The 14,112-nt window shown below is 36.9% G+C and overlaps 1 protein-coding gene across 1 annotated transcript; it reads right to left on the minus strand.

Annotated features, from left to right (window-relative positions):
* Positions 1-280: 280 nt before the first annotated feature.
* Positions 281-7,119, minus strand: OOSP2 (oocyte secreted protein 2). The gene is made up of 4 exons (XM_012454294.2): positions 7,005-7,119; positions 4,475-4,653; positions 3,343-3,446; positions 281-1,372 (listed from the first exon to the last, which is right to left on the minus strand). Exons 1-4 carry the CDS (start codon positions 7,078-7,080, stop codon positions 1,222-1,224), a joined length of 510 nt encoding a protein of 169 aa, XP_012309717.2. The 5' UTR covers positions 7,081-7,119; the 3' UTR covers positions 281-1,221.
* Between the last annotated feature and the right edge of the window lie 6,993 nt (positions 7,120-14,112).

Consider the following 14,112-nt stretch of genomic DNA (forward strand, 5'->3'; position numbering starts at 1 on the left):
GCAGACTGCCTGATTTAAAATCTTGAACAAACGTCAACAAGTTGTCAGACTCAGGCAAAGGATTTAACCTGCATTTGTTTGCTTATCTGCAAAACTGGGATGATAGTGATACAGTTTTCTCTTTAAGGTTAAATAACTTATTGCAATGTACTTGTATCATATTCTGACACTTAGGAAGTACCACAGAAGTATTACCTCTTAGCTGCATATTAACTGCCAAAGAGAGATGCCCACTATGACAATGTCAAATTCTTTGACAAGTAAACAGCTATAGGCAGCATTTTATTGGAAATGGAATAGTACCACTTTAATTAAAAATAATAATAAATAGTATCTTGGCAAAATCTGTTTCCAGGAGGATGTGGCATCAAAACGTAGATTCGATGAGCGAATGAACAGCCAATGGCACAGTTCAATTCTCACCCTCGATATAAGAAATCTATGAAAATCACAAGTGTTTTTTGATATATTACATATATAGACTCCCTGTTTAAGGGAAAGGAGAGTATAAAGTAGGTGGTAATGAGCACTTAATGAATTCCCTCAGGTGGTAGCATAACTCTTTGCTTGACCAACTCAACCAATCAATCATTTTGAGTGTGGAAGGACCATACTGAGGAGAAAGGAAAACCTAACATCAAATTTCAGCTAAGGCAGTGGTTACTTGAGCTCTAGATAATAAATTGAACTTACTTCTGGAATAATCTAAATAGGTTGTCACATTGCATTATGATTAGGATTCAACTTCACTGATTAATAGGAAAGTCTATATGAATTAAAGTATCTGAACATAAAAGGATTTTGTCTTTTGTGAGTTAATACGTCAAATTTTATACTAGGCTCAAAGTTTTTCCTCTTGCACATTTTGTCTATCTCTATTCTTTATTCTTCCTGCAAAATATTAGAACATATTTATTGGAGGTTTATATCAATTAAATCAAGCCATTGTCATTGAAGACGTATTGCTGAATCTTCTACACAGAACAGAAAAAAACTTAAATAAATGTATAATATGAATTACCTAATAGTTAACATTAAATTAATAAGCCATACCCCTATTTAATACAAATATTTAGAAATACACATTCACTAATCAACTAATCAGGACCTTTATTGAAGTAGGGTTTTTAGAAACCAGAGACTTAAGGAGAGATATATAGCAACTATATTTTTGCGATGAAAAAACAAAACTGTTTTCCTCCCAAATATATAATGCCACCTTCAAGTTTTCACTTCTCCTTTAGCTGAGAGCAATTCGATAGAAGATAATAATCCTAATTCTTCTGGTGTTGCCTGAAAGTCAGCCATAAAAGGACTAGGATCCAATTTTAGGTCATTCTCAGTAGAAACTGGTGTAAGCCACACTGATTTCCTAAAGAAAAGGGAGACAGAAAGCAGAGAGTGTTGGCACACTTGGGATCAAGTCAGTTTTACCACTGTTTAATACCATGATCATTTTCAGAACAGTCATTCAGGAGTATGGTGTAGAGCCGGCATACTGTACCTTCTAGATCCTCGTGGACTCTTGGCATGAGATTTGAGCAGATAGGCTTATAGAAGTGCTAATTACAGCTAGTCTCCCCATGATTTTTCCATCAAACACTGAGTAGGAAGATTAATCATCTTAGATAATTTGTGATGCTTGTGTTAGAAGAGTACCAATGTGTCCAGCAAAACAGACTCAGCCAAATGGATCCTAAGACCAGTAAGTAAAAGCCACCCAAAGCTTAACTGACAAACTGTGGTGGTGGCAAAATTCTATATGTCAATGTGAGTAAGTGAATATGAGAGAGAGAGAGAGAGACAGAGACAGAGACAGAATAAAATGAGAATACAACAATAAAATTTGTGTACCCAAAACCTAAAAGACACTTTTGTTGGTCAAATCTTCACATTTTCAAGGAAAGTAGGCTTCAAGCAACATACTAGTTACTATCAAAATAGGAATATCTATTTATCACTATAACTCTGGTAGCCTACGGAGAGGCAGTAGGTCAGAACTCTGTGTTGCTCCAAGCATTGGGTAGTTTATAAAATTGAAAACATATGTATGTGTGTGAAAGATAGAGCCAAAGAGATACACAAAGACAGAGACAGAGACAGAGAGAGAGACAGAGAGAGGCAGAGACAAAAAGAGACAGAGAGAGACAGACAGAGAGGCAGAGACAGAGAGACAGAGACAGGGACAGACAGAGACAGGGACAGAACAGAGAGACAGAGACAGACCAAGAGACGGAGACAGACCAAGAGACAGAGACAGAGAGAGAGAGAGACACAGACTGAGAGACAGAGAGAGACACACAAAGACAGAGAGAGATACATAGAATGAGACAGAGAAAGAAAGACTGAGAAAGACAGAGAATCAAGGGGTAGTTTGTATTTAAGCTTTAAACAGAATTCACTAAACCCATCAGACCTATGAAATAAGTTAAAGGGAAGGCTCAAAGTATTAACAGTGTGAATGGAATTAATGTCACTGAACTGTACACTTAAAATGGTATTTTATATTATGTATATTTTACCAAAATTTAAAGAAAAACAATTCTGCCTCCCCCTGAAAAAAAAAGTACTATAATCTCGTTAAAAGACATTGCATATTGGCTCTGAGCTCTAAACTCTTATTTTGATGTCAACTATTTCCATGTATTAAACAAGGATAAAATTTTTCCTGGGGTTTTGAGGTAGCTTCCAAGATTCACCACTCAGATTTCTAAGACTTAACATAAATATTTCAATGGCATGGTAAAAGTGTGTCAGGACACCTTTCCACTTAGTCTCAAAGTTCACGTGGGGCTCTTGGGATTCAATAACAGTTCCACAAAATTGCAAGCAAAGTACATTTAATGATTAGGCTCATGAGCCCTTCCTTCATGTATTCACCATGGGTTAGTATTAAATGAACTGATTGATTTTCTTGTATTTTTAGCCACTTACTCTTACAAGATGAAACTGAGCAATAAAATATATCAGAAAAAAATATTATAAAGGACAAAACATTGAAAGATAATATCAATGCTCAATTTTATCACTTACTAAAAGTGATGGAATATTTAATGACTCTACTTTGTAGCTGAGTTATTATAAAATAACCTAGTTATACTAGATTGTCTGTTAGTACCATTATATGTCTACATATTTTTATGCTAAAGTAACTATTACATTCAAAATATTAAAACATTTTAAAATATTCATTAAAATATTTGTGTAAATGCTAATTTGGGGTTTGTTTACAATTATAGGTGAATCATGTTACATTTTCTAAAATCTATGCTTCTGCAGAAGCTTCTAATAAACAAAGATAAAGCTAAAACATTCCAAAGGAATCAGATCTGCTGGACCTACCTAGAGGCAAAACACTCCAAAGAGACTTCCTCAGGGTCTTGATGTATATTCCTTGGGATAAAGTACAGCTCCGTTTGAAAAAGGAGAGTTTCCTCAGAAATTATCTAGGAGAGCACAAAGTTTAAGTGAAAGATATTTGGAGTAAACGGAGGAGGAATACACACACTTGAATAGGATGGAAAAAACATTCACTATCTCAAAAATGGTTACTGTTGTTCTTAGGTATAAATGAAGATCTGACAACTCACTGGGAAAGAAGAGGAGTGTTATCCCTCACAGTGAATTTAAAATGCCTGGGGGTAAAAAAATCTTAATTCATTGCAGCAAATTTAAATTGCCACTTATAGACATCTTTATGATTCATTAATGAAAAGATTTCTGACAGTTCTTTTGAGAAAGGTGATTTGGAAGTCAAATGACAGAGTGGTTTAAAGCACAAGCTTTGGAGAGTGTTCATCCTGGTCTGGCATCTAAACTACCACCAACAAGCTGTGTATCCCTGGAAAAATTGGCAAAGCACCTTCTGAAGCTCCAAATTCCTAATTTCTAGAACAAAGGCAATATCTTATTCAAAAAGGATTGTTATAATAATTAGTCCCTGGTCCAAAATATTTGTGTAGTATGAATATAAATTGTTTAAATTTGGGAATGTATGAGAAGATAATATCCTAAGACAACATTGCAATTTAGGATTTGTGCCTAGCTGAATAACCAACAAGAGATTTCATTTCCATGAAAATCCAATCCATATATTGACACAAATCCTCATGGAACATGGATAGATTTCAAATGGCCTAACATTGAACACGATACAGCTTCCCAAGATTGGTGATCTTCCACATTAAAAGAATTAAATAAAATTTAAAGCCATCTACTAATATTTAGTAAAATATAATAGTAGCCTAAAGGCAACTTAGAATCAATTCCCTAGCCAATCTATAAATCTGTGATCTAAGGTCCTGTGCACACAAAATGACCCAATATTCAATGAGGAGTAAATGAGGAATTCTGTTGTCCTCTACCCATAAATTACGATAACAAGGAACAAAGATTATTTTTAAAAAAGATAATTGTAATACTAGGCATAAAAGTCTGACAAAACGTTTAGTATTTTTACAATCACTGTCCTCACCCTTGTCCTGATGCCACAATCATGAACAAGATATATAAACTCATATACATATGTATGTATCCGATTTGCAGGGCAGCCCATTCCCAGATGTAATTCATCTGCAAATATATACAGATTTCTGCTTTCTTCAAGTGGAACAACTGAAACCATCAACCAGTCCAGAGAGCAATTTATTTTCACTGTGGAAAGAACCATATGAAAAGCATCAGAAGTATGTCTATCTTAAGTGTTCAAAGAATATTCAACTCTGCCCTTTGTGATAAATAAAAGGTGTTTTTTTCCTCTGGCAAGGGTAACCATGGCTTAAGGTTTTCATATAAACATTATTAACATTGTTTTCCAAAATATCTAACTAATTATGTCCCCAAGTAACTAGATTTCAGTAATTTCATGGGGGAGATAGGAGGATCAACATGCAAGGATGAGAAAAAGCATAACCGTATAGCCCCTTGCTTTCTCCTAAATAAGTTATATTCCATGGAGGCTGACATATTTAGGACAAAACATAAGGGACAGAAGTAAATTGCAATGCATTAGAATAAGAGTGATATCATCCCAGTATACTCTTTGGAGAGAGAGAGATGAAAGGGTGGTTCTTGAACAGAATTCATGTCTAGAGAAGCCACAACCAGAAACAATCTCAGCCATAAAAGGAAATAGTCTGAAAAGAGAAAACCCTTTATCTGGGATGTTAGTTCCATGCAAGTTTTGCTGTAAAACCCATCTTTATCATCTATATTTAAATAATCAGTAAGTCAATAATAATCATTATTTGTAATAGATTCCATTTGGAGGAACTGAGTGTTTTCTTCATAACAAGTACATATTATATTATTAACGAGCAAGAGGCCACAGAGGACTCCACCACCCCTGGAGCCTGGAGGTCTTGCCTTTAGAGAGAAATCATCATCAACAATGTAAGACAATGTACATTTCAGAAAAGGTGGTGTAGAGAAGGCATGTGTTCTACATTAATGATCACAACCTTTAAATCACATCTCTCCATGTGTTGGAAATACTGTACTCCCACCACCTAGGAAAGATGATGAGGAAGGTCCTTTTGAAAGGAAAATAAATTCCAGCAGCTGAGATTAAAGATGGATGGAAAGGATAAGTGGACATGGACACACAGGAAACTCATACTTCTGATTTCACTGCATTTTTTTCACACCATCATTAGAAAGTCGAGTCTTTTTGGTTTTGTTTCTGAGACAGTTTCACTCTTTCACCCAGGCTGGAGTGCAATGGCGTGATCGCAGCTCACTGTAACCTCCGCCTCCCAGGTTCAAGAGATTCTCCTGCCTGAGCCTCCTGAGTAGATGGGATTACAGGCACCTGCCACCACGCCTGGCAAATTTTTTTAGTAGAGACAGGGTTTCACCATGTTGGCCAGACTGGTCTCGAACTCCTGACTTCAGGTGATCTACCCGCCTCAGCTTCCCAAAGTACTAGGATTACAGGTGTGAGCCACCGTGCCGGCCAGAAAGTCAAGTTTTAGTTTGACATTGTCTCAAATAGCTGAAAAAAGCCTGAGGAACACACATAGATACTTTCACTGCAGTAGAACCTTCCTTTTGCTCAGACTTCATGGAAGATAGTTGGGACCTGAACTCCTTACCCACCCTGGATAGCCAGAATTCACGGTCACTCTTTCTCTCTATGTGCTATTCATTTCAATAATTAACTGTTATGTGGTGAGCTGCACTGATCTAGGTATTCTTAAGATTCATCTTAGGTAAAATGGAAAAATATCAGAGGCTAGACATGGTCTTTTCTCCCAAAGGGATTACAGGCCAAATGGATAAGAAATTGACATATCAATTTCAAAGAAAGACCCCATTTCAAGTAAACAAACAAAAGGAGAGGTCTACCAAAAAAAAAAAAAAGAACACAAAAAGTAATATTGAAATGCTACTTTACAGTAGATGACATTTAGTCAGGCCTTGGAGCTGGCAAGCATTTAGATTCCAGGCAAAACAGAAAAGATACATTGGAATCAACTTGTGGACAGCAACAAGCTGACTTAGCTTTATCCTATTAGCTTTGCAGAACCGTTGATGAGTTTAACATGAGTGAAGGTCAGAGCAATCTTTTTAAGAGAACAAAAGAGCAATATCATCATCATCAAGCAAAACATAAAAAGCCTGGAAGCAAGAAGATCAGTTAAGATAAAACCAAATATCTTACAATATGATACAATCAAGCAGTAGTAATTGCCAGTGGGTTTGAAAAGTTAGACTGAAACAGAGCCAAGAACTATTCCTGAAGAACCTCTGTAAATAAGCCTCAAGACAGAGAGAAGACCAAAAGAGAGAGAGAGAGAAATGAAAGCGTGAGAACTGGGACATTTAGGCAGAAAGAGAAAATGTATCTTCTGCATATTGACACAAGTCTACTTGGCCTGAAAGCATTTCATCTTCTAGCCGGTTAGAATAAGATCCGATTTCTGCACGGAGTAGAACACTTGCACGGAAAGCGATCATTATAAATAACTCCTTCAAGGAAACATTGTCTAAAACGGGTTATTTACCATGTAAGTTCTCAGCACCAGGCCAAATCAAGACAGCAAGGAGCATCAACGCTTCTAAAGCCATGAAGACCTTCATCTGGGCAGACCTCCAGCACAGGACTACTTAGGAAACAAGAAGTGACGACTGGTTTAAGTGATTTTTATATGGCATCCCATACTCAGCTGCCTTTGTTTTCCTCCTTATTTGGATAGTTCACAGGATGCACTTATCACAGTCTCAACTACCTAAGTCTGAGACTCTCTTGATCATCCAAACACTGAAGCTCAAAGAGACATATCAAGAAAAAAGTGTTATTTGATAATAGTCTACACAAGCCTGTTACAAACATCAGGAGGATGGCATGGCACACAATGCTTCCAATAAATACTAAATTACAAGAAACTCTTTTTATTAGCTAACATTCAGGTGTAAGTTTCCATCTAATATGACAACAGCCTAGATCTCATATACTTGAAATCAAAAGACTATTATTTTTTCATCTCTGTGGGTTTGGCTGCAAGAAGCAAAGCAGAAATGATAAAGTGACTTAACCAGGAACATAAATCCCTAGGAGGAGACAGGCACCCAAAGGAAAGTGAAGTCTATTGGTGTTAGGAAAGTTGACAAATCCATCCATGTTGATTCTTTCTAAACTGTTTCAGTAACTTTAGACATTTCAAACCTTATGAGACAAGAGAATATTTTATATGCATATATATATATACACACATAACTTTATAGGTATAATAACTTTACATGTATAATTCATTTCAATACTGAAGTAGAATAAAAGCTCCAGCCAATTTATTGTATACATACATTTTTTTTCTTGAGACGGAGTCACACTCTGTAGCCCAGGCTGGAGTACAGTGGTACAATCTCAGCTCACTGCAACCTCCACCTCCCGGTTCAAGCAGTTCTCCTGACTCAGCCTCCTGAGTAGCTGGAATTGCAGGCACCCATCACCACAACTGGCTAATTCTTGTATTTTTAGTAGAGATGAGGTTTCACCATATTGGTCAGGCTGGTCTCGAACTCCTGACCTGTGGTGATCCACCCTCCTCAGCCTCCCAAAGTGCTGAGATTACAGGCATGAACCACTACACCCAGTCTACTGTACTTTTTAAAAATGTTAGTCACAGTCTGAATGTGACTGTGTGGTTTTAAGGGTACTTGAAAATCAAAAGCTACCAGTAAATAAAATTCAGAGTCTGAATTAAATGCCTATTATTGTTTTTAGTCATATCTGAATTATATTTTTAATGTTACAATCTGCTGTCAAATAACTGCATGCACAGAGCCTCCCTGTGTGTTTAAGAAGGGCTTCCATTTCTGATATTCTCTTGGGGACAATGAGAACTCCAAAGCTGTGACCCACACAGTGCTCTGCATCAGGAAAGCCTGGAGAACCCAGTCACCACCCACCAGTGGGGAAAGAGTATTAGAGAAAGAGAAGGGTAAATCTACGTGTTATTTTTTGTCTTTCATTTTTTAAAATATTTTTCTGATATTATGAACATTTTCAGGAGCTAAAATGTATTAACTTCATATGTAGCTTTTAAATCTTGCCTATGTAAACATCTAATATTGTTCCAAAAGGAATCACTGGCCAGTTTCTTCTATTTATGTAAGTTTGAGAAAATTAGTTAAAAAAGCTAAGGCTCATGTTCACACTCTGTAAAATGGGGATGTATATTCTCTCTAAATTTATTGTGAATAAGACATAACAAATGTAAACAGCCTAGCTCCAGTTAATAGTATATGAAATATATATATAATATATGACTCTTTATCTTGAAGCACAGTTAGTAAATGGATTTTATGCAATGTTCCAAGGATTCTCAGAGCCACAGAATTAACAAAGTTTATTTTCCAGAAATTCCAATTTTAATACAGAATTTTCTGGTGAAAGAGTAATGGAATTTAAATATAACTATAATGTAAAATAGAGATAAAGCAGAGATAAAACAAATATGTTAAAACAATTTATAACTTAGGGAAATGTTGCAACTAGAGTACAAAAAAAACCTTATTTTTCCTGGCCCTTTTGAGAGTAAGTTGCTGATAAGATGTTCCCTTGATCCTAAAGATTTTGAAGTATGTATCCAACAAATAAGGACATTCTTCACAGTGACTCTCAATAATCGGACCTTAGATGATGCAGGGTCCATGGGATCGAATCTATTTTCACAATAACACTAACACATTATCTTTTTCACAAGGTTGACATTTGCACAGGTGTGCAAAAACAGTGGTGGGAAGCGCTGCTGCCTCTTGAGCACCAATCAAGGTAGTGGCACAAAAATGTGTTAATGTGTTAGTTATCATTGTATTCTTCACTGCCATACACTCACAGTAAAGGGGAAAAGACCGTTTCACTTAAGTCTTAAAGCAGTAAAAATAATTTGTTTTATTAAATGCCTTGAATGCATGCCTTTTTAGTATTTAGGATGATAAAATAGAAAGCATGCATAATACACTCCTGCTGCATGTCAAGTATGAAGAGTGTCTCAAGGAAAATCTGTGCAGTTGTTGGAGGTGTGAGCTAAACTAGCCACTTGTTACATAGAACACCATCTTTATTTAAAGAACGACTATCAGACAAACAATGATTATTTGCCCGTGGGTATCTGACATTTTTTGAAGTTGAATGATATAAGCTTGTCACTTCAAAGAAAACAACTAACAATTATACCCAGTGGTAAAATTCAAGCTTAAAGGAAAAATTAGAATTTTGAAAAAGTTGTATTCTCTACTATGAACTTGGCAGCTCAGTGGTGATATGGTAACTATGATTTCTTGTATTGCATAATAAAATGTCATCATTTAAAATATCTGCATAACTCTAAACTAAAATTTTCCAAATTATATGCACATGATGTTACAGAAATATTCATGGGCAGAGTATAAGAGGAACCAGTGGATTTTAATGTAGGTAAGTATGAACAGTTTATTGATACATTTTCAGATCCATGTTGCAACAAACCTCGAAGATACTGCCCCTCAGCAAGTTTTGGTGTTGTATCAAAAAAAAAAAAAAAATAGCCACAGCTATCTGAAAAGGCCTTTAAAATAGTCTTCTTTTTTCCAACTACATATCTGTGTGAGGCAGAATTTTCTTTATACACATTAACCAAGGTGACATATTACAAAGACTGAATGCAGAAGCAGATATGAGAATCCAGTTGTCTTCTATTTAGCCAGACAAGAGACTTGCAAAAATGTGAATATAAAACGACATCACTCTTTTTTTGGAAAACAGTAATTTTTCCCTAAATGTTCACTATTTTATGTTAACACCTGTTGGGATTATTAGTTATTTTTAATTACTTAATATTTTAACTCAGTATTAACTTCTAATTTGGTAATTTGGATGGATAAAAACCATATAAATACAAGCTCTTTGTAATTCAGTATTTTTAGTAGTCTAAAGGAGTCCCAACATCAAAAATTCTGAGCAGCATATATACCCAGAAGAAAGGAAATCAGTATATTGAAGAGAGATCTACACTCCCGTGTTTGTTGCAGAATTGTTAACAATAGCTAAGATTTGTTAGCAACCTAAGCGTCCATCAACTGATGAATGGATAAGGAGAACGTGGTACATATACACAATGGAGTATTATTCAGCCATAAAAAGTCATGAGATCCTGTCATTTGCAACAACACGGATGGAACTAAAGGCCATTATGTTAAGTGAAATAAGCCAGGCATAGAAAGACAAACATCACATATTTGTTCTCACTTATTTGTGGGATCTAAAAATCAAAACAATTGAACTCGTGGACATAGAGAATAGAAGGATGGTTACCAGAGGCTGGGAAGGGTAGTGGGGGGATGAGGGGAGAAGGGGATGGTTAATGAATACAAAAAAGTAGAAAGAATGAATAAGACTTACTATTTGATAGCACAACAGGGTGACTATGGTCAGTAATAACTCAATTGTTTATTTTAAAGTAAAGGGTGTAATCAGATTCTTCATAATCCAAAGGATACATGCTTGAGGAGATGGATATCCCATTCTCCATGGTGTGACTATTATGTACTACATGCCTATATCAAAATATCTCAGGTACCCCATAAATATATACACCTACTATGTACCGGCAAAAATTAAAAATTAAAAAATATTTTAAGAGTCTGAGCAGCCAGCATTATCACATTGTGGCTGCAAAGTTCTTTAACAGGTATAAAGTTACAGTTTTACAAGATAAAGAGTTCTGTTCACAACGTACAGATGAAGAATTCTGTTACACAACAATGTAAATGTACTAAGCACTACTGAACTGTACACTTAAAAACGGTTAAGATGGTAAATTTTAAGTTATATAGATCTTATTAAAAACAAGATTAAAACTATGATATTACACATCTAAATATGAAAGGCAAAACTAACTTTTTAAGAGAAATACATAGGACAGAATATCTTGGTGACATTCTGACAGGGAAGGTTAAGGTGGAGGTTTGGAGTGGCAAAGAAATATAGGCACGTCCATGTTATACATATTTTGGTTAAGCAGTTTTTTTTACCAGTCACATGAATATGTTGCACAGGAAAATGAATAACTGAGTCTGCCTTTCAGGGGTGAAGTCTAGGATAGAGATGTAACTTGAAGCTGTCAGCATAGATATGTTAATTAAAATAATGAGACTGAATAAACTCTCCAAGGGAGTGGATATGTATAGATGGGGTGAGCAGTTCAATGTCCTATCCTAGGAACCCCAATAAACAGGAAAAGAGAAATTTCAACCACGGAGGAGCTCCTAAAGACAAATAGTGATCACTGAGAAAGGATGCTATTGCAGAAGCCAGATTTTTTTTTTAAATTGGCTGGAAGAATTAACATATCAATAATATACCCAGAGATACATCATACTAAGTGAGAATAATTATTTCCATTAAAACTAGGCACAAAACAAGGCCTACATCTTTGCTATTGCAGAAAAACAAAAAACTTATTGTACTCCAACAAGAGATGAAAAGCTTCTATATTTGAAATACTTACTTTTGGTTTATTTTGAGACAGGTATCACTCTGTCACCCAGGCTGGAGTGCAATGGCATGATCATGGCTCACTGCAGTCCTGACCTCCTGGGCTCAGGTGATCCTCCTACCTCAGCCTCCTGAGTAGCTGGGACTACAAGCACCCACCACCATACCTAGCTAATTTTTGTAGAGATGCGGTTTTGCCATGTTTCCCAGGCTGGTCTCAAACACCTGGGCTTAAGCAATCCATCTGCCTCTGCCTCCCAAAGTGCTAGGATTAACAGTGTGACCTACTGTGCCTGGCCTGAAAGTTAATATTGTTATTAGTTTCAGTTGATATAATCAACTTATTTTAAAAAAGAGAATCAACTAACAAATTATTAAACTGATTAAAAATTCAACAAATGATGGATATTACTGTAAGCTTTGTTCTTGGGTTCTTGCCGTGTTTAAAATGAAGAAATGGGCCAGCACGAAAATAATCCAATGCGAAGGAATTTATTCCGGCTCCCGGGTGAGGTTCTGTGGTCCGGACAGGAGGGGCCAGAGAAGTCACGCGGACTCCTCTTACACGTGGGGTTTTATAGGGAGTGGAGGCGTTTGATTGGTTGTGCCCAAGGTGAATGGGACAAAATGGAGGGGAGTGGGGCCCGGATGGAACAAAATGGCAGGGAGTGGGGCCCAGATAGGACAAAGTGGTAGGCAGAAAGACAAAATGGCAGGCAGGGAGTGGGGCCCAGATAGGACAAAATAGTAGGCAGGGAGTGGGGCCCAGATAGGACAAAATGCTGTCAGGTAGGTCCTGGAGGGGCTTTTTTTCCCAGGCTCCTGGCGGCGGGGGGTGGCGGGGGGTGTCCGAGCTCCCGGAGAGGGAAGGGGGTGTGTCCCAGCTCCCGGAGAGGGAAGGGGGCGTGTCCCAGCTCCCGGAGAGGGAAGGGGGCGTGTCCCAGCTCCCGGAGAGGGAAGGGGATGTGTCTGAGCTCCTGGCGAGGCACCCGGCCTTACAATTACTACTCAAAAAACACTTAAAGCAGTCATATGTGCTAATTTGGATTCATTGATCAAATTTAAAAAAAATAAGAATAAAAGAATCCCATTAGCAATTGTTTCCGAACTTGCATGAAACCTGTAGAGGACCTCATATTGGCAGTTGGTTGGCCCTATTCATTGTGTTCTAGAATTTTTGGGGATACCTGATTACTAAGTTCTGAAGAGAACAGTCCATGTGCTTTCTTTCAAAATATTAGTTGCACTGTCTGTTTGTGTAAGATTTGGGGCAACTCAAACTGCACCACCACTGTGACCTTATCCTAATATAAAACAACTTTTCTATAACACACATGCAGAATAAAGCAAGTGTATAAGGAAAATTTAAAGTTATACACACTTTGTTCAAAGTATTCTTGGCAGAGACCACATGCGTAATTATTTGTATTACACAAAACATATCATAATGAACTCGTGGAAATATTTGATTTGATTTATCAAAATTAAACCATAAATATTGCAGCAGTTTTCTCTGTAGCTATCTAGGTTACACTGTATATGCTAGAAGCAAAGAATGGAAAGACTACATTACTTAAATGCCTTTGTTAGGATTAGTCAGGTGCCAGCAGGTGTAGCAGCCATCGCTGATCACACCCATCTGACACCTACCTGTGCCCCACTTCATCCCATTCTCTGACTAGGGCACCCCTGGAATTGACTTTCAGTTTGCCTTTGTCCTATATTTTGTCACAACTATTAAGGCAAACAAAACCTGCTAACTCCCCTAACCACATTAACTTTTAGCCCACTCTTTTTTGGCGTTGAAGAACTCAAGATAGAAAGAGAGAAAACCAGCAAAACTGCTAAGACTTAAAAGATGCTATATTTTTAAGCCTGTACAAATATTGTGTTGACTCCCAAAGAAACCTTTCTTATCTAAGTAGCACCAGAAGTCACCCACTTATAGCCCCAAATCACAGGAGACATGCTTGATTCCAGTGTGTTTCTCACACTCAATGTCCAAACCATTTGTATGTTTTGTTTTTTTTTTTTTTTTTTTTTTTTTTTTTTTGAGACAGTTTCGTTCTTGTTACCCATGCTGGAGTGCAATGGCGCGATCTCGGCTCACCGCAACCTCCGCCTCCTGGGTTCAG

The sequence above is a fragment of the Aotus nancymaae genome, unplaced genomic scaffold, assembly GCF_030222135.1.
Source record: "Aotus nancymaae isolate 86718 unplaced genomic scaffold, 86718_ANA_hifiasm-v0.15.2.pri h1tg000059l, whole genome shotgun sequence".
NCBI lineage: Eukaryota > Metazoa > Chordata > Mammalia > Primates > Aotidae > Aotus > Aotus nancymaae.